The 23,115-nt window shown below is 34.9% G+C and overlaps 1 protein-coding gene across 1 annotated transcript in view; it reads right to left on the bottom strand.

Moving 5' to 3' along the window:
• Positions 1-2,765: 2,765 nt before the first annotated feature.
• Positions 2,766-23,115, bottom strand: part of SLC35F5 (solute carrier family 35 member F5) — a 39,485-nt gene continuing 19,135 nt past the window's right edge. The window contains exons 10-17 of the mRNA XM_049803282.1: positions 22,956-23,043; positions 22,385-22,449; positions 21,914-22,018; positions 21,293-21,452; positions 17,629-17,719; positions 12,149-12,303; positions 11,603-11,691; positions 2,766-10,655 (exon numbers count right to left, since the gene is read on the bottom strand). Of these exons, the coding sequence (XP_049659239.1) occupies positions 11,610-11,691; positions 12,149-12,303; positions 17,629-17,719; positions 21,293-21,452; positions 21,914-22,018; positions 22,385-22,449; positions 22,956-23,043 (746 nt within the window). The 3' untranslated portion in view covers positions 2,766-10,655; positions 11,603-11,609. The remainder of the gene's footprint in view (positions 10,656-11,602; positions 11,692-12,148; positions 12,304-17,628; positions 17,720-21,292; positions 21,453-21,913; positions 22,019-22,384; positions 22,450-22,955; positions 23,044-23,115) is intronic.

Raw genomic sequence — 23,115 nt, 5'->3', positions numbered from 1 at the left:
GATCCTAGTAGTTAAATCAAAAAAGCCTAGTAAATGACAGAACACTGGAATGTTCCCACAAAGAAGAGCCTATTTAGATAATTAAGGAATCTTTATGGTACAAACATCTTCACGTCACAGCAAATTGTAACACTGTAGATAACACCACCAAAAGAAGTCCTGAAAGCCTGCAAACCCACAAATTAGAACTGGGTTTTCTTTTACATAAGCTTGCAGTAGGGATTGAGAGCAGAGAAGGGAAAATGAGGGGAAGAAAGGAAGATGAGTTCGCATTGAGATAATAAACCATCGTTTCTTTGGAAACCTTAAGCTTTGTCAAGTTTTTTTAAAATCAATATAAATGGGATATACTTGGGTTGCAGATATAAATAAAACCCAAGAATGTCTCCCACATACATACTATTGATAGAAGAAGAAAAAGATTGAAAACAGGGTTTAAATCATCTTTCTCAGAAGCTTTAAACCTCACCTTCTAGCAAGTGACATTAAGCTTCTGGCAAGAGACAGTTTCATGTAGATGTGTCTCCTAAAACTGAGTAGTATACAGAGTAAAATAAGACAATATGCCAACAAATTACATCCTAGAGATTGAAAGCAATCTAGCTAGCCTGCGCTAGCTTATCCCATTGTATACAGAAAGAACTAGGTGCCAAGATATCACAGAAAATAGTTTAGATCTTACTAGCCTAACAAAATAAAAATACACTGATCGATATTCTGGATAAGAAAAATTAAAAAAACCCAACAAAAACCAAACAACTCCCCTCCAAACCAACAAAACAAACCACAAAACAACTTCTCATCTCAGTCATTTACCCAGTAGCTTCCGCGCTCTCAGGGCTAGTGAACAATGGCAAACCATTGCCAACTCCCAGCATTCCTTATGGGCCTCCACACATCTTTATCAGAACTTCCATTGAAAAGACTATTTTATATGGTTTTGCGACCACTTGCCCTGGCCACTTATGCAGGCAGTTGTCCACTTGGCATAACTCATGAAGTACTGATATAGCCTAAGAAAGTGATACATTTTAGGTTAAGTTTGTTTTAAGGAGAGAACCTGCCAAAAATAGAAAATTATTCCACATTTTACATATCTCTATGACTTAAAATGGAGGGATCACACAATGACTGGGATTCTAGCCATCAGTTAGGACACTAGAAAGAATAACAGGCATGTTATTGCCAAGTGGCCTTTGCAAGCATATAGAAAATTTTTAAGCCAAGTTGCTTCAAATTTTGAGTTCCAGAATTCCTGTGGCTTGTGAGGGAACACTATGACATAAACTCCATGTTAATTAGTTAAAACATCACCACAAAACTGTAAGTACTGAAATGCACAATAGCCTTGACTAAATTTCACTACATTAAATGTCTCTCTAAGTTCTTTCCCAAGTAAGATAGAACAAAGACCTTTCCACCTTGCAAAAACAGGGGGACATATGATACTTTTCCGTTTGGTGTCAAGAGTAAATTCTTGCACAAGTGACAGTTTCAGTGGATTTTTATAAACACTTTTTAGAGTAGAAATGTTTTTGAAAGCAGTTAAGCAAGCAAGTTTCTTACAATTTATTAGTCTACTGTAAAAAAAACCAAAAAGTCACAGGTCTATTATTCTTTGATTTTAATAGTTCTTCCCGGTCCTGGAACATTCACAAGACAGTGCAGTCACTGTAAGAGCAGCTTCCATGAAATAACTGTTTTGAGTACATCATCCTTGTTCATTACAAGTTTCTGTATTAGATATTAGCACATAGTAGTGGCAGGTAAACCCATGGCTCTTCCCAGTGGATTTGTGTAGGTGAAGATGGCTTGGACAGGAATCCTCCCTGCCTTACACCCTCCCAAGTCCTCAGTTAAAATGCCATTTGTTTCATGCACACTCTTGCTTCTCCACATTGTGATTTATATTTGACAGGATGTCTTTATGCCTATGCTTATAATTTTTCTAAGAAACTTTAGTCTAAAACTTAAGATTCATCTGTTTGCTACCTGCATTGTCAGTAACATTATATAGCATTTTTGCATATTTTAGATATGGCACAGCAAGTATCCCCTTGTTTTTGTGTAAAAATCTGCTTCTTGCTACAGCTGTGCAGCAACATTGATTATATCAGTAAACAGAATTCAGCTGTAGGTAATCCAGAAAACTCAGAAAAGCCTATGAGGAAAACACTTTTTCTAATGTTTCTATTAAGCATTGAGGTAAATGCCTATCAGCCCCAAGAGATTTTTAATTATTAAAGACACTGAAAGTTCAGCTGCATGAAGGACGGTCAACATTTAGTTCTGGTTAACTCCAAGAATCAGGGATGATAAACAGATAAGTTAATTGTCTTTTTACTGCTTATATAATTTCTTACACTGGAGTTCAGGAATGCAATAGATAGATGGATACTACAGTAGCTCCCCCTGCTGATGAAACAATCTTCTTGTATATTTTATAATTCATTTATTAGCAAGCAAAAATCACATGCAGCCATGAAAATGGATTAAAAATTGGTATTTTACTACTTAAATTACCAGACCAATCTGAGAACAAATTATAACCTTTTGGCATCCTAGCTGACTTCCAGTAAAATGAGACAGCCCAAGACTCACTTTTAAGGGTAGAAGATGGCAATTAAGTGGGTCAATTCAAGACCTTTTTACCACTATGCTATTCTCCTGCGGCAGCCCACCCTTAGTGACCATTCGTTTTTTCTTGATAGTATAAAATACATTAAGCATTAACCCCAACCAAATACTAATTCCTGTTAAGAAAATAAGATTTATAATCTTTATTGTTTACTTACATATAATAAATATAATACAGAACAAAAACATCACACCCATTGATTGTATTACACAGGCTGTTCATCACAATACATTACATTTTCTTTTCATTAGCCCTTTTATAGGGTTTTGGTATTGGATCTTAAGAATTTCAGTTTATAAACATATTAACACAAGAACACTCCTCCAATTTTCACCTTTACGCATGTTTCAAATTTTCATATATATATATACTTTGTTAAAAATATATAAGCATTGTTCAATATTTGCAATACAGGTCTTTAATTTCCATTCATTAAATCTCTATTAATATAGAGAATTTCAAAATAATTAATAGTTTAAATCTGATTTTAATTAAAAATACTTATTCTATATTTCTCATTTAACTGATCCCCCTCAGAAAATGAAGTGACAGGAGAAAGACACCCCAGACAAAAGCCAATGTTCACTTTTAAAAAAAACAAAGGGTAAAAGTTCTGGTCCTTGCTTCACCTGTATAATTCTGGAATAATGGAGACACCAATTTGGTATAAAGAGGGAAGGAAGAAACTAGAAGCCAGAGTTTCTGAAGAGACATGCATCTTCATTTCAGATTTACTACTGCTATCCTGCTGTTTTCTTGGCTTAAAATCACTGCATCAAGCCATAATTATATGTTTTTCTCTGCATGAATATACTTATCATTAAATGGAAATTAGATAAAAATGCTACATTTCTTTTTTATCAAAAATAGATCAAGGTTTAACACACTCTGAAATCAGGTATTTAAGTGCAAATGCAATACACATCAGCAATTCACGTTCTGGTCTCACTAAGGAAAATGGTTAAGATTATACATAAAGATGTTTCATAGAGGATATACCTGGAACTAGCTGTGCACTCAGAACATCTGAATTATCAGCAAACCATACAGACTTCATGCAAACAACAGTTTTCTTCACTTGAAAGTTCTTCAGTTAAAGCAGCTTCTGCTTTAAAAGTGTTATTCAGAATTCACTGAAATTTAGTACAAAATGTAATGCCAAAAAGACCATCAAAACTACTAACTATTGGTTTTGTGCATCTTTTAATGTACACAAGCTTTAGAAGCTCCACAAATCAATCTGTATAAACAACTAAGAAAAAATTTCATAAACCATTTTGTTTTACTAATACCCACTCCAAAGAGAACTTACACAAATTTTAAATCATTACAAGGACCCCTTCAGCTGTACAATGCTGAAGTTGTATCACACATTATACTTCTCTAATTTGATTCAGATAACGCCAACTTGAACAAATGGCTAAGCTTTCAATATAGTTTTGTGTAAATATCCTCTCATGATTTTCAACTGATAGAGCATTTATTTGTAACTGGATTGTATGTGGGACTTTTTAACACTTCACAAAAAAAAAGCCCCTAAAAACCCCAAAACACAGAGAAGAAAACTCCTTAGTATGTAGTCTCCAAATATAATTTTTTCCCAGGTTTTGGTTTTTTTGGTGTTTTTTTACAATCACAGGGCTTAATTTAAGCATTCAGCTTCAATATGAAATGATTATTTAAAATACCTACATTCTATATTTAATCAAGATCAACCAGAGAGAGATCAATCCAATACTCTATTGCCTAAGCAATTCCTATGTATAATTGGGCTATGTAAGAAATTACCCTGATGATTTTACAGCTGATCCAATATGCTGCCCGGTAAGACTGTTTATTTTCAATAAAGTTTTATTTTTTAATTTTTTTTGTCTTCTCCAATAGGAAAGGGATACTATTTGGCTGGAAAGCTCCTGCTGTTCCCCTAGCTAGAAGAAGAAGGTGGCGATTCTAAAAATATTTTAGAAATTACTCATTCTGGTAGAGAAACTAGTTTAATTGGCATGTAAAAGATTAGATTTAGGTAGAAGAGAAGCATCACTTCTAACACAGACAACTGGGCTGGCAACATCAGTAATATACTGAAGGATATCTCTAATGAAAACACAGTAGTTTGCATATTATAAAATTAGTTCTATGCTAAATGGCTAATTCCCCTCAGCTTGATAGATGTGGGGTTTTGTTTGGTTTTGGTTGGTTGGTTTTTTTAAAAAAAATGTTTAAAAACTTCAGGAACATATGTAAAGAACTATAGAAACACCCCTGAATTATTATTTCTGAGGCCATTCCAGTATCCAGTCATATTTCTTCTGTGGAACATACACAAAATTTGTGCACCTTCCCTGACAAAACAGTCAAAAGTTCATTAAAAAATAAAAATAAAATTGGATGCAACTTTATGAACTGAGATGCACTTAAAGAACTCTGCACTTGTAGAACTAAACAGCAGCTTTCTACAAAAATCCTCAGAGAAAAAGTCTTTCATACTTTTAAAAAGTAGGAACTGAAAACTAGATGAAATTCTGGATATGTTCCACATCACAGTAGACATTCCAGAAAAAGTTTGGTTAACTACTAATACCCGATGTAATGATGCAAAACTTTACCTTGGAGGAGAGTGAGAACACAGATAACTAAGCAGAGTCACATTTATATATTAGATTTATGCTAGATTTCTAACAATACAGAGAGCTGGGACAGTCAAAATACTATTATAGTAGCTTACCTAGAGAGGAAATGCCCTGTTGCATTCTTTGCAAAGTGAATGTAAATGGAAATGTCAGATCAGAAATCATCAAGAGGAAGCTGATCCTCAAGGCTATGATGACTATGATCACATAGTCTCACTATTGACAAAAAATTCTCCTACAAGTATACAACTAAGTGAAGTGGTTAACATTTCTTATACTGCCAATTTTAAAGAAAATTCATGTAGCAAGACAAATTCGCCTTCTAAATAATTAAGCTGCATGCTGGCTATAGGGAAATATTTTTGTGACTAGTTACAATAGTATGTTTACCATTTTTACCAGCACTAAAATCCCTCAAATTTATATTACTGAAGTCTTAAAGCAAACCACTCCAAATGTATGCTGCAGACAGAAATACTGCAAAGGCATAAAGGTCAACCTGACTGTGGAGTTTATTTTCAATAAAGTTTTACTTTATTAATGCTGTCTATGACTCCCATGGGCTTTGGATCAAATCCCAGTCTAGCCAAAGTAACTTTACTGGAAGAACAAACAAAAATCCCCAAAGTGAACAGACTTTGTAAAAATTTAATTATATAAATGAATATATATATATGTTAGAAGATTTATACTGGTACTCTACCCCAGAATCAGATTATGTATTACTATAGCATTGCCTAACCCTGAAATTTAATGTCACTGTCATGCCGTAAGTGCAGCTTCGAAATCAGCAGTGCAACTATTAATTTATATAGCGCACAGTACAATAAAGTAGATAAAAACATACATAACTTGCAGCATCAGTTTAGAATGGATGTTTGTCCAAAAAGTAAAAAAAGTGTTGGGCAGAGTGTATTTTATTGACACCTTTAAATGCTGTTAACATTCTCGTCATGATTTACCTGACAAGCCTAAGGAAGTTCAACATGAAAGTTACGCAATGTGAAATGTTTGAAGTGAAACCTTAAAATATTTGTCACAATTTTAAATGCAGGAATTAGTTATCAGCTCTCACAACACATGGTATCATCCATATTTCCCTGAGAAATCATGCCTTGCAATAATCATGTACAACAAAATACAGCGTTAATGCAATCTTGGATTAGATAGGAAAAAAAAAAATCATGCATAACAACTGTTTATGAGCCAACACTTAAATGCTACTGCAGTTATAACTATTAAATTGCAGACACTACATAAGACATAACAGAAATGGTAACTAACTCGAAACTTAACCCAAATAAACTGATTAAAAGTACCATCCTATAGTTAGCCATATAACTCAACGTTGTGATATTAACATTAGTTTCTGTTTCTTGATTTTTGAGTATGCCACTCCTTCATTTACAAACATACAAACACTCTGCCTCACCGAAGCCTATTTTCATAAGAAATATGAAAGTGTGTCCATAAACTCAACCTATGTCTAAAATTTAACTTGTTTTCCCCCTCCTCTGATAGCTTGGTTTAGCTCAGTAACTTCATTTCCCTAAGACAGGAGGATCTTTTAGTAGGCAATAGGAATGATAACATTCAACACAGAGATGGAACCAAGAATTACAAAGAAATTGTTTTGCCACCTTATTTAAAGCAATCATAGTTGTGAATAGCAGTACCTAGGCACAATGGGGATTGTGAAAGAGAATGACAATTATAACACCACACACCAAGAAAAGTAATTTGCAGACTCTCCTATTTTTGCTAGTACATTAGAAGGAGGTATGCAATGCTTATATCAGCATACCAGGTCAAGTATCACATGCAGCACCATGGTTTGTCAATCCTACAATACCATTACTTAACACCGTATTTCTGCAAAATACTTCAGCATTTGCAACACCACAGTGAGATAACCAAGCAGTGCCTTAGCTTCTGAGTTTCAGCGTGCGGTCCACTTTAGCCCAACTCCATGACAAGCCAAATCAGTCACATACTACAGCCCCCACCCCTTTACATGTGTTTCCACAGGCAAAAGGCCAACAAGCAAGATGCAGTGCACACTGGGCAACAGAAACATCGGGCCCTCAGCGTCTTCAGTGGCATTCATGTACCCCATGCTTTCGAAGTAATTGTTGAGTACTGATGTTGCATGTATTTCAGTCCTTTGCTGAATCAGTGTCACATCTACAGCAGCCCCTCATAGTGAACACATTTTCACCACAACTGAAACCTAACAGAAAAGTAGCCAGAAAAACTGAAATCCTTTTTTCCCTTTGTTCTGGAGTACAGTACACAGTACATCAAACTACGCAAGACTCACCAAAACCCTGAAAGCGAAGGCATGCTACATGGCATTTGGCAAATTATCATCATTTCCTCCATATATAAAACCCAAACAGCTCCAAAACCTCAATCACATACAGAAGAAATTGTTGCTTGTCTCATAGGATTACAGTAATTAGTTCAACTGTTTGAGAGAGCAACACATGTAGTATTCATTTTCCATTTTGTAGGCATGGGAAATCACTGTTCCTGAAGCATCTAATGACATTCAAAGAAACGCTTGAGACAAAAATTCTGTTATTTTTTTCAAAGTGTATGTGCTTCCTACAAGAAATAAGTCGAAATAAAGGCATTCCTAAATTGAAACAGTAAGAGCAATGACAATTTATGCTAGCACACAGAGGTAAAGCATTTATGAGAGAGCTCCTTTACATTCCAGTTGTGTCATGAGGAAGAAAAACCCAGCATGTCTCCATTACGTCAGAGGTACCTGAGAATCAAAGCTAAATCTCTTGTGCATTTACCAAGCACCCATTAGAGAGCTACGCAATTTACATTTCAAATTAGATAATATATTTATAAAACATTATTGTACTAAAAAATCACACGACCTCATAGAAAAAAACTTATCACATTCTATTAAATGCAGGAACAATGTTACATGTCATAGCTTCTGTAATTAAAACTGTAACACATTTCTTGTAACTACAGAGGCAGCACTGTTTAAAAATCCTTTCAGGAAGGACAGTTTGCTTATTCTTTAACGAACTGTAATTTAATGCAAAAAGACTGCTCAAGCTACCTAGTGTCATGAGACTAAAATATTTAGCATTTTAAAAAAAAAATAACACTTTTTTTTAAAAACAAAAACAGTGGGAAGGCCCTAACTTTGAGTTTACCAAACAAAAACATTGTTCAACATTCCTGGGGTCAGAGACAGAAGAATATTCTCCTAGTACCTGGGGACTATGATGATCTTTTGCTTCAAGGCATGAACATAAGGGCAAATATGAATAGCAATTGTCCATTATACGTTACAGCTCCAATTCTATCAGTATGACCAATTTCAAAAGACAGTATTAGAATATTTCACTAAAAATACTGTAATTGCCCATCTGAAAGCATACTCAGTATTCCCAGGCTTAGTCTGCTGGTGCCACAAGTCTCAACTGATTCAAATTTCTAGTCAATGCTGGTATTATATGTTCGGTATGATCTCATTGAAACATATCATTAATTGAAAACAGACATTAGCTTTTTATTGCCAGCAGGCCTTAACATTACTTCTTGGAAAAAAAGTTGAAGCTAACATCCTCTAATTTGTCATAATTTAGAAGAAAGAGAAAAAAAAAATCCTTAAAAACCAACTAACGAAACTCCACTTCCCAAAAAATCCCTGAAAATTCTACTGAAGTCAAATGTAAAATTAGTTCTACATACTGGATTTTCAACCCCTCTACTTGTGGGGTTTGGGAATTGAAATGTGAAGTTTCTCAAAATGCCTACATAAATTTAATAAACTTTTTGTTTGTTTTGGGTTTGTGGTGTTTTTGAGTTTTTTTAATTCCTATTTCAGGTGTCCAAAGAAGGACTTACTATCTCATCTTAAAGAGATGTCTCAGATCACTGAAACTTGTAGTGTAATCCAGTATTAAAAACTGGAAGGAAAAATTTGAGAAAGGTGCAATATTTGACCAGAATAGCCCCCAGGTTAATTTTTTTCTCCTTCTCTACTGACAGATTTTTACATGAAATTCTAGCTGCTGGCTAATCAATCCTTCTAAATGTATAGCTAAGCACGTTGCTTTCCTGCATTCCCTCTCATCTACTAGCCATATCACCAAACTACCAAAATTTCTTTTGGAAGGATCATTACTGAGTGTCAAAACATGAAAAGGCATTCTGTATTTTTGTGGAAGGATTATTATTAATAAACTTGTTAGGTGGAAGAGAATACTGTTGGCCGAAAATCCATCAAAAGCCAAAATTAACTTTAATGTAAGTGTCTTATAGGCTAGAAGTTGGAAAATGGCACTGACTAATTTCAAATATTCCTGAATATAATTATTCATAACTTTTCAGAATCACATAGGACAGAAACACTGCACTGGAAGGAAGATACAAGTTATACAGAAAATGATCAATTTTGGGATAAATTTATTAATGCCACTGAAAAAAAAATAATCAATGCAAACACCTTTATCTTTCAGACTGTTTAGCAGATTACTGTAGTGCCAGCCCATTGACTGAAAACTTTCACAATTAATTTGATCTCTTTTATAACTTGGCAGCTATACACGTGAAAATTTTCAAATTTAGTTTTCCATGTGAGATAACTGGGAATAAGAATGGGTTACAGAATCAGTCTGTTTAAAACAAATATTGATTTTGAGAATGTACACCCAAATGTACTGTAATTAGAAATATTTTGCCATTCACTAAAATTTTAAACATTCCAGATTGTTAGGTAACAAAAGATTTTTAAACATCGGCACCCATTACAAGGCTTCTCAAAATGGCATAAGACGATATATATGTAGTGTTCCAGGACCATACAAAGATCCTGCCTCAATAATTACAAGAATGTACTTAATAAATTATTTTTCAATTTTCTTCTATTAATATGCAAATAGTTTATACAACATTAAAAAGTTAACTTGTACCTATTACAGGTAACATATCTATTTAGCTTTTCATCTGAAAGCCTGTAAGACTTGATGACCTGCAAACTTATTTACATAACTCATTTGGAAGTATTTTTTAAAAATAATATTTTCCAGCATTTAACAAAATTGTGAGTTCAAAAAAGAAAGAAATCACTTAACAGCATTTGTTTTGTTGATTTTGTCAAGTAACTTCACAAGCTCAGTGTTATAAGGCAGGTTGGTTGCTCAGATGGGCTAAGACTCCCTATGGTGATAGGCATGTAGTAAATTTGTTCATTTATAAAACCAGATGAAAGCAAGAAAGAGGAAAAGTTTAGAGTTTCAAAAGAACTGAAACTTCTTATTTCTACTACAAATTCAGAATAGGCACTGAAACATGATTCCTTAGGGACTTTTCCAGAAGATTGTCTCTTCGCTGGGCATTATTCCATTTTTAAACTAAGAAGAAAAAAAAAAATTATCAGGGCTACATAATTAAAGATTACAAAAAAGGAATCATCATATGTATTGTTTCCATCTTATTAATAAAGGAAATAACTTGTGTCTCTTAAGCTTAAGACATTACAATTACTGTTTTGTTTAGAATATTTTAATTTCATTATTAGATTTAGGCAACATAAGGAAATAAAAATATACTTCTCATCATGTAATTCTGCATGCATTATTTGAAAACTAAGCCCTGAAGCATAGGGCTAAGAAAGTCCTAAACTGTGTCTATCTTTATGCTCCAAGACAGTATCAACAAACCATGTAATCTTCCTGTTAGATGTTTGTGTAACCTCCTCTTAGAGAGGGATATTTTGCAGACAGCCTAGCTATTCTACTCTAGTTTCCCTATCCTTACCATAAGAAATATTTTCCCTAATATTTAATGCAACTTAATAATGTAATTCTTGTCAACCACAAACACAAGGACTCCTTCCCATTTTCTAGACCCATAATGATGAAGTCTGGTAATGTCCTCTACTTCCTTAAACGGTCAATGTTTTTCATGAACTGCAGTAGCCCAAACTAAGACTTCAGCAGCATTAAAAAGAGTGAAATAATTACTTCAGATCTCTTCCACACATATCATACATACCAAGAAGTTGTATGCCTCTTCTGGTTTATTGACTTATGTCCAATTTTTGATGAACGTTGTAATAGTCCTAAGTAAAAAACCACTCTATATTTCAAAACCACTGACCAAGAACTGTATCAAGGTGAGAATAATGCTTGGTAATGAATAATAATAATTTTGAAGATACCCTTCAAAACTCTACCCATCAATACAGAACAAGATAAATTGTATGCTCTGTAAAAATGTGTGCTTATACAACCACAAATGCCATCATGAAAACCAATCCTCACTTTTCTCTGTATTGTTTGAAGTTTATTAAGCATACCTTTTGTCTACGAACAGCAGCTGTCTCCATCTTGTGAAACACTATGCATAGGAATGAGACTTTCACACTGCTCACTTTCTTCTGGCATTCTTAAAAGAAACAGATTTATTTATTTAAAGTTATACAGTAATACTAAATTGGTTGTTATGAAGCCAACATAAGCGCTAAGTATGCTAGTTGTTTGAACTGCAGCCATTAAAAACATACAAAGACCCCTTAACTTCATAAAGTATACCCCAGTTTGCACAATCTTCACTGCATGTTCTGGGTGCAGCAACTATCATAGAGGCATTAAGGGAAGAAAAAGAAAACTGTGACAGCCACTAAGAAACTTTATAAAAGGTAAACAGACTTCACATCTTTCCATTTTCTGAGCATTACATAGGTTAATAAATGGATTGGCAACTGCTACTATTAAGAAATTAGTACACCTGACTATAAAATTTGATTAGAATAAACACAGTATGAGTATTGTGGCTTATAATAGAGTATAGGATATTGGAAAGGCTAAAGAAGAGACAGGATAAAACTTTGTGACTGCCCTACCTCTGAATTCGATGTTTTCTACAAATAAAGGCAAAAATTCTTCTGATTCCCACCATCACTGGATCCCAGTTGTTATAGTGACATAAGAGAGTTGCAATGAAAAAAGAAAAAAATACAGGGACTGCCCCTGCAAAAAATAACCAGGAAAACTGCACCTAGAATTAAAACACAAACATCATTCACTCGAGAGAAAAAAAAAAAATTGGCATACTGTGTATTTGTAATAATTATTTTAAGTTTGAGATGAAGTTTCAGTTCTTTAAAATTGGGTGAAATATTACAAATATTTTTGTAAGTTATTTGGTACAATTTCTATAGCCACTGCTACTTCTAATAAATGAATAACCTTTCTTCACTGATCCGTTCTTTACAATGGCACATACTGATTGCGTGGTGGTGTGGATGAAGACTGCTATTTCCAAATAGTCTCATTTTCAGGTTTTAGATGTCTGACTGCTACCAGTGAGAAAGTGCCCTAGACACTTCAAAAATTCCTAGTAAAAGATCTCACCTGAAAGATCTGTGCACCTGTTTATTCACTATGAATATACTGTCACTGAAAGATTACTGCTGAAATCAATGCAAACAGAAAGACTATGCTACAGGGAATTTGCAATAATTCTCTTTTCCATTTAAAAAAAGACAGGGTGCATTATTTGCTCAATTTAAACTAAATTCTACTTGTATCTGTACTACTACTTGTATCTGTCTACTACTACCCTCAGAAGCGATCATCTCAGGCTGTTTAAAACTTAAAATTACAGGTTAGAGAAACCAAGGGTGCAAGAACAAGAACTGGACTCCGAACTGCCTGCAAGGCTAACAGAGCCATGGACCGTGAGCGCGGCTCCCCCTTGTGGAGAAAACTTCCAAAGTTCAAGACTTGGGAGAAAAAAGGTAGTTCTGGTACCTAGCACTGAGGTTCACTCTCAAAAAATCTAGCAAAATGCAAATGTTAGAGCCTTATGTAATCCTAACTGATTTCTAACAGAAATTCATAAACACCTAAGTTACCAAAAGGAGCATTTCACTAATGGTAAAAATTTGGTTGTAGTTTCTGAAGAATCAGATTTATGTCAGATTATTACAGAATAATAAAGACCCAGGAAGCCCGTAATTACACATATTGTATAGTTAACACACCATTTGACAGTCATATGAAGACTGCATATAGTCATGTTTTAATATTTACATTATTAGCCATGCCAGTGGCATTGTTATGTAGGTTCCTTTTAAGAAAACTGAAATGTGGTGTAAAGACAAGCCTGGCCAGAAGCACCAACTGGAAAACTTGAAGTTGGAAGCTTAAATTTTTATCAGCCTAACTTGGACACCCGAGGCTTCCGTGAGCATAGGGCTTGGCTTAGGATATTTTGATGTTTGTATTACAGAGACATACTTGCACAAATCATAGAATCATAGAATGCCAGGTTGGAAGGGACCTCAAGGATCAGCTGGTCCAACCTTTCTCAGCAAAAGCACAGTCTAGACAAGATTGCCCAGCACCCCATCCAGCTGAATCTTCAGAGTGTCCAATGTTGGGGAATCCACCACTTCCCTGGGGAGATTGTTCCAATGGCTGATTGTTCTCACTGTGAAAAATTTTGCTCTTGTGTCCCATCAGAATCTCCCCAGGAGTAACTTGTACCCATTAACCCTCATCTTTTCCACGTGACACCTTGTAAAAAGGGAGTATCCATCTTTGCAGCCGCTCTTTAAATACTGGAACGTGGTGATAGGGCCTTCTTTTCTCAAGGCTGAACAAACCCAGTATGCTCAGACTTTCCTCATATGGCAGTCTACCCAGTCCACTGATCGTCTTTGTGGCCCTTCTCTGGACCCTCTTCAGCCTGTCCACATCTTTTTTGCATAGCAGGGACCAAAACTGAACACAATATTCCAGGTGTGGCCTGACAAGTGCTGAGTAGAGTGAGATAATGACTTCTTTATCTCTGCTGGTGATTCCCTTGTTGATGCAAACCAGCATCCTGTGGGCTTTCTTTGCCACAGCAGCACACTGTTCACTCGTATTGAGCTTGTCCACTTAGGATCCCCATGTCCCTTTCCAAAGAGCTGCTCCCCAGCCGGGTAGATCCCAGCATGTGCTGCACCCCCAGATTATGTTTTCCAAGGTGCAAGACCTTATACTTGTCCACGTTGAACTTCATAAAGTTCTGGTTAGACCACTCTTTCAGCTTATCCAGGTCTTCCTGCAGGGTGGCTCTCCCTTCTGAAGTGTCTGCTTCCCCGTGCAATTTTGTATCATCAGCAAACTTCATCATGGTACACTTGATCCCATCATCCAGATCACTTATGAAGATATTGAACAGGGTTGGGCCCAATATCAATCCCTGGGGGACTCCACTTGTGACAGGTTGCCAGGTTGAAAAGGAGCTATTTACCACCACCCTCTGGGTGCAGCCTGCCAGCCCGCCCCCCACCCACCACACAGACCGCTTATCTAGACTCTTCCAACACATCAGTTTCTCTAGGATGAGGCTGTGGGAAACGGTTATTGAAAGTCTTGGAGAAATCCAGGTAGGCAACTTCTACTGCTCACCCCACCTCAACCAAGCAGGTTACTTTGTATACTTGTACAACCAACCTCAAAGTCTACAGGAGGTTGCCTTTAATTAGGGTTACTCATCCATGCGTCTAATACTAGCAATTTATTTTAAAAAAATAAGAGACATGTAGCTTGCTGTTGTGTTACCAACACCAACTGCAAGTCATCCAGCAGAACCTTAAAGATGTTTCTGCTTTTTCAAATGCCTCAATATTGCATGAGTACATGAAGAATAAATTAATTTTAAAGATCTGGACTCTGTGTTTACTCAGATTAAATAGCCTAGAGATGAAGTTGTTTACTGAGAATTAGAAAAGCATATTCCATTTTTCAAGGTATTCCAGAAGAAAGTTTAGATGAATCACTTCAGAAGACAACCTAAGCTTTTCATACATTGATAGATGTAACTATATATATATACACACATACCTAAAAATGTATTTGCACACACACACATAAAATATGTATAGATGCACACATATATACATACAAAATTTTTATTTTTTGCTACCAGCATTAGCTCACATATAAACCTAATTCCCCCTCACTAAAGTGAATTTTTGGGGGAGAAATCTACAGATTTGTTTTCCTTGTTTACTTAATAGCTATCATTAGTTATTTACTTTCTTGTTACAATTTATGTCCCAAGTGTATATTGCAGATACTTTAAGAGCAACAGAAACACAGTTATCTTACCAACGAATGCTTTATTATTGTTGGAATCACTGCAAGGTTTTGCTGTATTTCCATGTTGAAATATTCAGCTAATACTAATATGAAATGTACTGTATCTCACATGTTCGTTACACAAGTATTTATTCAGGGTCTGACTCTCCTTTTATTTTCCAATTTGACTTCCCTTTTTTTATTTTTATCCTTTTATTTTTCCACTTTATTTTCCAAAATCCACACTGACGTTAAGTAAAAGTGAAATACAAGTTGGTTTTTTTCCCCATTTTGACATGCCTGCCAGCTAATTTCAGAAGTCAAAAGGTTCTCATTAAAATTTACACTTTGCTTGTGAAGACACTGAGCAGTAAAGTTTCTTTTTGGCAGGAAACATTCTAAGTGCAAGACTTCACTGATTTCTTGTACATAAGCCAGTCTTATACAAACAAGTACAAGCCTCAAAAGAAAAACACAAATGTAATGACTGAAAACAAGTCATAAATTGAACCACCACAGATAATGCACAAACCCCACTTGCTGCAGGGAATCAACTACTCAGAGACTGCTCAATTTAAGCTATGTTCCAGCCATAGTCAGAATTTTTCTCCTCTCATACTTTCACATTTCATTTGCACAGAGCTTACAAACTAAACATAACTGCATTTGCTACAAGGCTCAAAAGAACATTGAAGCAATGTAAGGCAGCAGCAGCTGGCAGAGCAAGACTGAGTCTATTCAAAATTTCAGAAGTAGTGTTGGATAGTTCTAAGTTTGGTAAGCTTTGCCCACTTTTATTGATATCATTTTCAGCTAAACTATTACATGACTAAACTGCTTCCTAATTCACATAAAGATTTATCATCTCAGTAAAGAACTTCTTGTATTTCAGTAACAAACTATATTTAGGCCAAGGTGCTCAAATGCTGACTAATTCACTGTTTTCAGCCCAGATGAAACATAATTTTACTCCTTGCTTTCTACAAAAAACTCCTGCAGCCTCTCCATACCACATGACTATATGCAGTTTTAACATCAATGAAATACAAGTGTCACCAACTGTCAAAATGCACACAAGCATGTGATGGGAAATGCTTATATTTTAGCCAAGTGACAAATACACCTGTGTCTACACTGAGAGGTGTCAAAAGGCATAGCCATAGTGGACTATGTGGGGATGCCCTGCCAAAAAAAGAAGGGCATTATCACTGTAAGAAAAATTAAGCTTGCTTTAACAATAGATGCATTATAAAATCAGGTTGAAAACTATTTCAAAGAGTTAAACAGGTGGTTTAACTTTCAAATTAAAATTTTAGCAGTAGGGATTATTTCAATCCAAAATAAAGAGCAGAAACAACTGATCCTGCCTTCAGGAAATAGGAACAGTTATGTGACTTTGATTTAAAGAAAAAAAAAAACCCAACCCAACCCTAAAAAAACAATAATTGCATGCTTGCAATATATGCTAAATAAACATTATTCACATGAAATTAAGAGTTTGATATTCCTTGCCACTGATTAAATATTAAATTCAAATATTCAAAGGTAGAGTTGAAGTTCATAGATAATTAAATATTTAAAACTGAGAATTCTACCCCACCAGCATGGAAAATATCTATACAGCTTGAAGAGTAATATACACTAGCTTCATATAGTTTCTATTCTAAACTCGTATTATCAGATTCTTTTCTTTCTTTATATGCAAGGTTTTTCCACAGCTATCAGCTATCACTAGACTAACTTAAAGGAAGACAGTTAAATGGAAGTCTAACGTCCACATGAATCTAATAATGTACAATTAAGCCTTGTAGCTGCTACATTCCTTTGCGGTAAACCTGCAGATTTTTGGTTTTGTCACTAATTGAGTATTTTCAAGGCACGCAGTCTGTAACAATTCTATAATTGTAAAGATATTAATTTAAGGTGTGCTGTACTTGCAGTTGTTCTTTAATTCTGGAAAGTGCCTGTTCAAGCTAAAGCATTTGACCAGGCATTGCTGATGACTTTGGGTACTTTTCATACAAGCTGCATCTTAATCAAATATACTTAAGTGTGCAAGTGCATACTTGCAAGTGCAAAATTACTGTAACTGTCAATATCAAGAGAGGATTAATTATGACACAGTTCAACAATTATTGACAAGTGACAGAAGTAAAATACTGTTCATTGTATACATTGTTAAAAATAACACTGCCATTTAATTCAAAGAAATTCTGTTAATAATGCTCAAAACTTAGTAGTACATTACCTTTTGCATGCACATGTCAGCTATTATAGACAGAGGTATTGTAAGGCTTAGCGCAAGTGTGCCTATCAGTGATGAGGTAAGAAAGCAGCCCCTAAAAATAACAAATAATAATAATTAATAATAATAATTAATAATAATAAAGAGGGCTTATTTAGATGTTAAAAGACAACTAAAGTAATACATCAAACTGCAGAAGACATTTGATCAAGCTTATACATCAAACTGCAGAAGACATTTGATCAAGCTTAACCGTTAGTCATTGTTTGTTTTAATAACAAAAAATTGAGATACCCACAATCGGTCATAAATCTATTTAAGAATTTTATGCAGTTTTACAGACTATTGATGTCTTCTGGAGTGGGGTTTAATTCCCATACAAACCTTTTGAGATGACAGAAAATTCACTACATCCCACGTAGTGACTTCACCTAGAATAATCTGCATTTTGTTTCCATTTTGAAATAGTTTAATACCAGCCTATAGCAATTAAATGTGTTTTGCCCCAATCTGGTTAATTAAAAAAGAAAGGTTACCGATGTCTAGAAATCCTACCCAAAGAGAGAAGTATTTTTTGCAAACAGATAATTCTTAAATTAACAGACTCTGCATTTTAAACCTCACTCTAAAACACACCCTTGAAATCATTCTTTGGAGTCTCAGTAAGACTTCTCTGCATTCTACAAGTGGTCTCATCATATTTCCTAAGCAGGAACACAGTCATTAGACTTCTCTAAATCATTGAGTCAGAGAAAGCCATTACAATTTATATAAGTGGCAGAACAACGAAACTACATGCATGTCAGAGTAGTACTCATTAACAGCCACAGAAAACTAACTCTTTTTCCCCAAATTCCTTTGCAAGCCATATTTAGTTTGCAAATGACTGATTCACTGAAATAAGTTTTTTTAAAAAATAGTAATAATAAGAGAACCTTAAAGTATATATAGGACAAACCTAAGAGAACACATAAGCTCTTGAGATCTTTGGCATTTCAATAGAAATATAAGGCTCTATAAATAAAACATGACTAGCCTGAGCCATTTTTGATACCAAGTGAAGTGCGTAACATCCAATATATGCAATTCCCACTTTATGATCAACCAAGACAAAAGTTACCAAGCATAGTGAGGCTTGTTAGCAAATACTCCTCTATGAAATAGCCTATTCTCCCATATGAAGAAAAGAAATAAAAAGGGTTATCTACCCAATTCAAATCAGTAAAGCCCACTACTGAGTCAGCCTCCTATTTCAAAGGCACCCAGAATTTATTTATTAAGAAAAAGGCAATTCTCATCCTTGGCAAGTACTAAAAACGGTACCAGCTATGCCTTTTTGTGAAACTGCAATCAGTTCCACACACAACTAATTTTAAAGAAGGAAAAATCTTACAGGTGCAATTTTTGTTAAGAATTCTGAAACTTGTTTTTTACCTACTCAATGTTTATTCTGATTACTGTAAAAATTAAACAGATGCAGCATCACTGAAACTATATTAATGAAACGTGATTCAGTGAAGAAAATGCTATTTTAATTCACCTCACAGAAGTTTGTTAACACCTTTTAAACACAAAGATTTGAACACACATTTGGAAAACATTTTCTAGAACGTGACTTCATGCATGTATTTCTCTAATTAAACTAGAAGAGTACTCCCAAACCAAGCCATTAGGTCCTCCCATAAGACTGATTTTCAGCCAAGCAAAAATGACCAGCTCGGATATTTGTAATCACTTTCTGTTGTTCCTTGTCTTTAAAACAAAGAAAAACGTATGCAGATTAGACAGGAACAGAAAGGAAACAAAGCATTTTAGATACTCTGCATTTTTGCAAACTTCCTCCCCAGTATTCTAAATCCCCTTCTATACCATAAGAGAATACTTCTGTATCACTGCACTGACTATTTCTGAATTAGAACCAATCTGTCTACCAGCACACATAAATGAGTAAATGGTACAGAATTCAATGACAACTTCTCAGCAGGTTTAGAAAAAAAATTAAAATTAATTAAGAGTCACATCTATCACTATATTATTTAGTTGGCATTATGTGGTTGGGTGGAATAAACAAGTAGGTTAAATGATATTATTTACTTCCAAGGAAAGGAGTAGAGGACCATACTAGTGGCACACTGGACAGGTAAAAGGATGATGTCAGCACAAACTCTGAAATAGTCCTACTCCAAAAATCTAGGGAAAAGGAACTGGAAATAAAAATAGCTCTTTAATTGACTGGATTATCATTCTGAGTAATTACACAAATAGCATGTGTATAAAAAAGTCTGTGCACACCCTGTACTTAACCCTAGGCTAGTACCTGATTTTGGGACAAGAGACAAGTTTGGGCGTTTTCTGGGTTTTGTTTTGGGTTGTGGGTTTTTTTATTATTTTGCCTATGCTGAAATTGTACTTAACCTTTTTACCAGCTGATACTGAACTGTAGTCTAATCTTACAAGATGGCATTAACATCACAAAACTATTCCACCAATAGACAAATTAAATTACAAAGGAACATATGCTGCAATGCATTTGTAACTAGGACTGGTCTAAGAGTTTGCCAATAAACAAAAAATGTCATGATTATATTTCCTAAATAACTTCAAACTTGTCTGAAAACAAACCAAAACAAACAAATGAACAAAAAACACCAAAAAATGTTTTCATGGAACTTCACCTAGATCTTTTGTTGTCCTATTGTCACAGAACGTAGGTCCTAGGATTACAGACGTCTCCATTTCAGAGTAGCTATCCCATGAGGTTTTCCAGTCTCTCTACCATAGAGTTGAGAGGCTGAACACCAAGGGTTCTCAGGCAAAAACTCACTAACTGCCACACCTATTCAAAATATTGCACCAAAACTGACATGATTCACTGAGCAACTGTATGGCATTGGAAGCATGTTTCTTTTTGGAAACTCTTCCTCAGTGTTTCCAGAATAAAATAGGACTTCTCAACTTTTAGAATTTTCTGTTACACCCCTATTTTAACCTAATGCTGGCCCAGAAGAAACTCAGAGTCTGTGAATTCTCTCAAGCTGGGAACCCTGACTTACCAAACAGTTCTCTAATAACACTGGCCTTCTAACAGCTACACAAAGGTTTAAGTCTGCTACAGCTTTTGAGCCATTCATGTAGAAGTTGCATGTTCAATCCTCTGCTGCCAGACTATCATGAAATTAAATTACTAAACAAAAGCTAGGCTAATTTATGAATTGCTGTATCTTCATGATTAATGCGTTCTGATGAGATTTAGCTCGTTAAGTCTCTGAAGATTTAAACAAATGTCAACTATAGAATACTGGATTCTGACTCATATATATCCAACATGCACAAGGCCTTGGAAATTGAAGAGCTGTTAATTACTACTGCAATTCTGTATCACAAAGTCTTTCATCTCAAAATGTCAATTCTAGAATGAGCTAAGCACACAGTATCTTAATGAATATTACAAGATCACATCACCTGCTTTTTAAAGTTACCTGTTGCTCTTAAACAGGACATTATGACGTGATGGATAACTTCCTCCAACTCAAACTGCATATGTGGACTGGGGGGAGGGGGGAGCGGAGAGGAAAGGCAAAACATTTGACAAAATTTGACATCTCAACATTTGAGAACACAGGTAAGACAATTTATGTGAAATATATACAAAGCATGTAGTACATACCACAGCCAGAGGAACTCTGACAGAACTGTTCCGATAAGGCCATTAATGACAATGCACATCCATATCAGTTTATTGGGAAACTCAAATGCTTCAAACCCAGTATAGTGAAGAAGGAAAAACCCTGGCCACAGCAGCAACAGATTAAACAGCCCTACAAAACCTGAGTATAAAAACAGTATTAAGTAAATCACAATAAATATCCTTCAACATAACTAGAATCTCAGCTAAACTCTGCTATTTTCACAATATACATAGATAAAAGCAGCAACAAAGCCATATTTTAAATCTTTCAGAGGAAAGGAATATAAGAAACTACCTGAAATTCACAAACAATTACATCAGATATTTACAGGTTTGGAAAAAAAAAATAAAATCCATTGAGTCAAAGGGGCTGTCTGCATTCGAACAGGTAGTGTTATCTTTCACTTTTAAGACTGTAAACAGGAAACAATTCACACAACCAGTCTCTAAAGTACTCATAACCATGGGAACAATATGCTTTCTCTACTACCTTGGCTTTTCTGAGCCCCTTTACCACTCATACACAATTCAGTGCCTGAAAGAAAACAATTTAATCACACACTGAATTAAAACTTTCAATAGAGTTATTTTTAGTCTTACCAAAGAACATTGGTATGTCAAGTTTATCTTCTCTATCTACTTTCCTTTTTATCATCACTATGTACACAGCATACAGCATTGCTCCTACAAGAGACCAAAGGGAACCTGTAAAGATGAAAAAAACACTCACTTAAGACATGCCAAATGTGTCATGCACACTAGGATCAACTCTCCTGAACATACACCTATTATAAAACTGTCAGAGGTAAATTGTTTATTACAGAATCCATTACTGTATGAAAATGCAAAAAGCTCAAAAATGTAAATAGTTTACCAATTAAGCTATATACATGGGGGAAAATAAGCATCATAAATGTCCAGTTTCAGAAGTTGAAACTAAAAAGCCAGATTGTGAAATGTTACATGAGTAAGAAATGTATAGCTTGCTAGATGACCTACTGAGTATTGTCAAAAGACCAAAAGATAATACTCATCATTGCATATTCTAGGATTAAAAAAACAAGTAAATACCTATTGTATCTTTTCCAGCAGATTTCTCAGATCCAGAAAGGTTAACAAGTACCACACCACCAATGCTAGCAAAAAAAGAAGAAATGCAAAACACTACTTGAACCCAAGAATGTTTTTACAAAGACAGAAAAAAGGGGGAGAAAAATACAAAAATACAGTTCTATCTTTAGGTATCTTTAGTTAATCAAAACCCCCTTTTGGAGAAGCCAAAAGGAGTTCTCTATTGCATTTAATGAAACAGGCCAACAACACTGAATGTCAAGTCTTCCTTTTTCCCATCTACACAAAAACAAATAAACTGTAAGTAAATAACAAGAAAATAAGTTCACATATTTCCAACAGAAACCTGATTAATCTAATTTCCTACAGGAGCATGAGATTAGGTAATTGTTCATGATATGAAGTATTTTAAAAGACTTAATTCACTTGCTCAATTTATCTGTGAAACAAGGATTTTTGAAAAAGTGAAGCCTATCATATATTGTCACAGATACCATAGGTATAGTAGGTATAGTTGTCCTCTCACTGTATCAGGGAGTTTTTGAACAAATGTTCCATCCCATTACCTTACCTTAAAATAACAGCTAATAATTTCGACAGGGTAAACCTATCTCCACTGTTACTGGGAAAGACTGCAGCTAAGATTAAAGTAAAAAGCCCTGCAAGAGAAATTAAGAAGAGTTTATACAATCAAGTTTTGCTACTAGTTTGTTCACAGACATTTCCTTCTT

Source organism: Accipiter gentilis, chromosome 1 (genome assembly GCF_929443795.1).
Source record: "Accipiter gentilis chromosome 1, bAccGen1.1, whole genome shotgun sequence".
Classification (NCBI taxonomy): domain Eukaryota; kingdom Metazoa; phylum Chordata; class Aves; order Accipitriformes; family Accipitridae; genus Astur; species Astur gentilis.
Note: the sequence above shows the minus strand (reverse complement) of the source record. Positions and strands in the feature narration are given on the sequence as shown.